This window comes from Lolium rigidum, unplaced genomic scaffold, assembly GCF_022539505.1.
Source record: "Lolium rigidum isolate FL_2022 unplaced genomic scaffold, APGP_CSIRO_Lrig_0.1 contig_25485_1, whole genome shotgun sequence".
Classification (NCBI taxonomy): domain Eukaryota; kingdom Viridiplantae; phylum Streptophyta; class Magnoliopsida; order Poales; family Poaceae; genus Lolium; species Lolium rigidum.
The window spans coordinates 10,143-14,591 of NW_025900048.1; the positions used below are offsets into that span (position 1 = coordinate 10,143).

Consider the following 4,449-nt stretch of genomic DNA (forward strand, 5'->3'; position numbering starts at 1 on the left):
GGGCGTCGCCTGCTACCATGAGGAACGACTCCGGGGCTGTTGCGCCGCGCCAGGAGGCCAAGCCTTTCACACCGAGAGTAGCACCACATGAGGAAGAGGTTGTACCGCCCGACCAGGCTTAACCCGACGGCGTCCTCCGGGGAAGGCAAGGGGGGGGGGGGGTTAGGGGCGGTGACGTTAGGGTTCACCTGAGCAGCCCCAAGGAGAAACGTGGGCGCGGTTTTGTTTCCCGTCCCACGAAGCAATTCATTCGTTGCAGCCATTGTGATTGTCTTTCTTTTGATGACTTGGTGTTTGTGGTGTGTCACCCTTGTTTCCAATGTTGAAGAGGGAATTAACGTGAGTGTTCGGAAAATAAAATCCAGGATCCAAAGTGTTCCATGCGTATCCATAAGTCATCAATTTAATAAATATAATATAAATTGTATAAGATAGAAATTATAGTATTAGAAAGTATAGCATTTAAAGTTTTTATTTCGTTTTTGTTGGTATATGTTTTGTAATATATAACTTCTACTGCTCCGTTCCATAATTTTTATCCTGATTTGGATATATTTAGACACATTTGTTTTATAGATACATACGACAAGCATTATGGTACGGGAAAGAGTACGTTAGCCAAATTGATGATCTCGATACGCTTAGGATCTGTACACTCGACGGAGTAGAAGATTCAAGCATTTGCATACTGAACAAGGTCGATGTTTGCCTACTGATCCAGTAATTTGCAACAGATTTGATGCATACTTGACAGTATACTCCACAGTTTGGGCGGATAAAAAGGAAGTGTTGACATTATGCAACAAAATGTTGACATTTTGCCAGCAAGAAAAAAGAAGTGGTGTGCATAAGATCGTGATGGGGCATAATTCATTCCAATATTCCACGGATCATGCATGTTTCTGAACACAAGAATGGCAAATACTAGACGATGGAGATGCAGGAAAACAGAAGCTAGTAAATTACAGTTCTCAATTCTCTACTACTAAGATGGGTAATCTTATCCCTAATTTACTGTCATCGTGTAGTAAACTCTCAAGCTGGCAAAGACTATGCAGACAACAGTCCCTAAAACCTTTTACTGTTGGGCTAAAAGTAAATCACCTGCCTGGGCTGCGGCGTATGCTGTTGCTCCTCAAAACGCGGCGGATGCTGTGGCGGCACCGGGGGAGGTGCGGACTGCCTCATCCAGCCCCAGGGTGGCGGCGGCCGCTGGTGGTGCTGCATATGTGGCGGTGCCCGTCGCGGCGGTGCAAGCGGCCAGCGCCATGGCGCTTGCTGCGGCGGCAGCACTGAGGGCGCGCCCGGGCACGGTGCAGGATTGGACAGCGGCACCGTCGGTCGCCAGAGTGGTCGCGGTCCTGCAGGCTGAAGATGATGCTTGAACGTAGGCGGCGCTCCAGGGCCTGGCGGCGGCGGCACCTGGGACGAACCGAAGCCTACTGGTGGGGTAGGGAGCAGCGGCGAGACGAAGCGTGCCGGTGGCGCAGAGAGCGGCGCCAATGTAGGCCGGCTCCAGCGCGGTGGCAGAGACGAGCTGGAGTCTGGTGGTGGTGGCGAGCCGGAGCCTGGTGGCGGGGGCGAGTCGATGCCTGGTGGTGGTGGCGAGGAGAGGATCGGCTCCAACTTAGGCTGGCGACGGCACGGCGACGAAGGCGGAGGAGGCACCATGGTCTGTGGCCGCGGGGACGATGGGGGCGAAGCCGGCGGAATCGAGGAGCGCACCCGCAGCGGCGTAGTTGACGGTGGCGGCCGCCAAATCTCCCCCTTCTCCTCCTCCTCCTTCACCTTCCCCTTCTCGGACGCGGCATGGCGCGGGTAGGCAGAGCCGCGCGTCCGCTTGGACCGCGCGCGGCGCACCGCCAGCGAGAGCACGTGGTCGGCGGGCCGGGGCACGGGCTCCAGCGGCTCCGGCGGGTCCTCCCCGAAACCGGCGAAGACGGCCACGCAGCCGATGGGGCACTCCGTCCAGCCGATCGCGGCGACGTCGGCCACGGCCTGCGCGGCGACGATGCTCGCGGCGGAGAGCCGGGCCTCGGTGTGCAGCGTGGAGCGGCGCGGCGGCTGCAGGTCCACCTGCCCAACCAGGTGCTCCATGATTCGCCTCTGCTCCCTCGCAACAACAAGATGAACTCCATCCCGTCACGCAAACAGCGGCGGAAGCTAGACGGCGAAGAAACTGAAAAAGTTAAATTAGAAGGGGGAATGGAAGAAAACCTTGGTGAAGCGGTGGAGCTTGGTGAAGCCATGCATGAGGATGATCTGCGAGCGGGCCGTACAATACAAAGCAGAATCAAACGCGCGCAGCAAACACATCATACATGAAATCCCAAAACAGATTTACATTCAGATCAAAGTGAAAGCAGAAGGAACAGATTTAGTAAAAATGGTGGTAGAACAGATTTAATCAACAAGAAAAGACGAACAAATTCAGCAATGGAAAAACAGGAACGAACAGCGGCCGTAAATAGCAGAATCGAACGCGCACAACAAACACATCATGTTCCATACAGGAAATCCCAGAACAGATTTGGTTAAGACTGAAAGAAGAATGGACAGATTTAGTAAAAGAAGGACTGAAAGAGGGACAGATTTAACTACTGTACGAAAAATGAAAGACGAACAGATTCAGTGAAGTAAAAAACAGGAAACGAAGAGCGGCCTCCAAGTTTCGATTCGATTCGATTGGAGAGCGTGATCCATGATACGGGAACAAACATGAAGGATAAAGTTGGAGCGCGAACAATACGTACGCTGTTGAGTTGTTCGTTGGTGAAACCGGTGCTCCAGGGATCGAGGAAGAAGCGGTGGTACTTCTCCAGCGTCAGGGGGCCCTTCTTCGGCCTCCCCATGGCCGGGCGCTCCTTCTGGTCTTCTGGACTCGCGCCCCACTTTCGGCTGTTTGATCTTCTTCTCCTCCCTTCTCTTCTCTGCTCTGCACGGTGGTGTCTCCTTCCTTTTTGTCACGGCCAATCCGGCCGCGCAGCGGTACAGGTACGTTACCTGCTCCGGTCGTGGGACCCAGCTGCAGTCTTTCCCCTAGCCTGAGCAAGAAGACAAAAACAGGGGCACGATGTTGCGGCAGGAATCATTTCATCTCTCAAAATACTAGGGCACCTCCAGCAGCGCGACGCCATTTCGGACGCGACGCCATTTCGGACGCTCAAAAGTGGTCGCGAGTATCCGTTTGCGTCGCCCCGCGGACGCTAAAATGACCGCGAGGGGCGAAATGTCCGTTTGCGTCGGGAGCTACCTTCAGCGGTCCGACGCATTTTGGACATGCAACTGTTTTTTTTTGCTACTTCTTTTCAATTTTAGTTGAATGATCAAGTTTTAAACGCGAAAAAGATGTACTCGTGATGTCATGTTGGTCCAGTCGAATAGATTATAGCCTAAACAATTAACCGGATACATCAATCGACTAGATTCAAACATATTTAACATACAAAGAAGAAGAAATTTAAAAACATATAAACTAAAAATATTTTTTTGCCTTCTTGTTCGAAAGCCCTGCGTCGTCGTCGTCGTGGAAACTCCTCCGCCTCTTGCTTGTCACCTCGTCGTCGGAACTGGAGGACGACGCGCCCGTCGAGGACTTGAAACCGGAAGAAATGACGTCTTCGTCATCGTCGTCGGTGGACGGACGACGACGCGCCGCCCGCGCCAGCGCCCTGGACTTCTTCCTTGCCGCCGCCTTGTCGTCCGTCGCCTCCTGCGCCTCCAATCGGGCGAACTTGTTGTCGGAGTCCTCCTCCTCCTCCTCCTGGCCCTCCTCCTCGTCGTCGGCGTCGGCCGCCGGCAGCGCCGCCTCCGTCCTCCTCCCGGCCTTCGCTGCCATTGCCGCCTCCGTCCTCCTCGTCCTCACTCGGTGTGGAGGTAGGGTAGGCGGGCGTGGAGCCCGGATCGCTTGGCGTCGCCGGCGATTCCCACCAATGCGAGGAATCCGGGCGACTTGCCCTCGCTCTCCGAGTCGGACGGCAGCGTGTAGTCGCTCATGACATGCCGGTGTTGGAGAAGAAGAAGAAGAAGAAGAGGAAGAAGAAGGAGGCGGTTGAACTTGAATTACCGTAGACGCGGGGGTTATAATGTGCGCGGATTAACGGCGGCGCGGAAAACGAAGAGGCCGGCGGTTGCTCTTCCGCGGCGGTTCGGCGCTCCATTGCGGCGGTTGGTCGCCGCGGTTGCCACACCGGCGCGCGTTGTGAATTCGAGGCCGATCGAAGTTGTGCCGCTGCCATGAGGGCCCGTGGGGACGCGAGCGGATGCTCCGTGCGACCGCCGAGCGTCCGCGGAGACGCAAACCTGGCGCATATTTGGGCCAGGTTTGCGTGTCCGCGGACGGCCCGGTCACTTTGCGTCGTCCCGCTGGAACAAGCCCCAGACTCATTTCCGGTCACGGCGGACGAAAACGGTCGCTGAGCGTCCGTTTGCGTCGCACCGCTCGAGATG

General features: G+C 55.3%; 1 protein-coding gene across 1 annotated transcript; it reads right to left on the reverse strand.

The window, feature by feature from the left end:
- Nucleotides 1-1,104: 1,104 nt before the first annotated feature.
- On the reverse strand, nucleotides 1,105-2,852 carry LOC124680701 (vegetative cell wall protein gp1-like; the record flags this gene model as incomplete). Its single annotated transcript, XM_047215754.1, has 3 exons — nucleotides 2,754-2,852; nucleotides 2,218-2,262; nucleotides 1,105-2,106 (listed from the first exon to the last, which is right to left on the reverse strand). Coding segments are annotated over exons 1-3 (1,146 nt in total), but the record flags the coding sequence as incomplete, so codon positions are not given.
- Nucleotides 2,853-4,449: the final 1,597 nt, after the last annotated feature.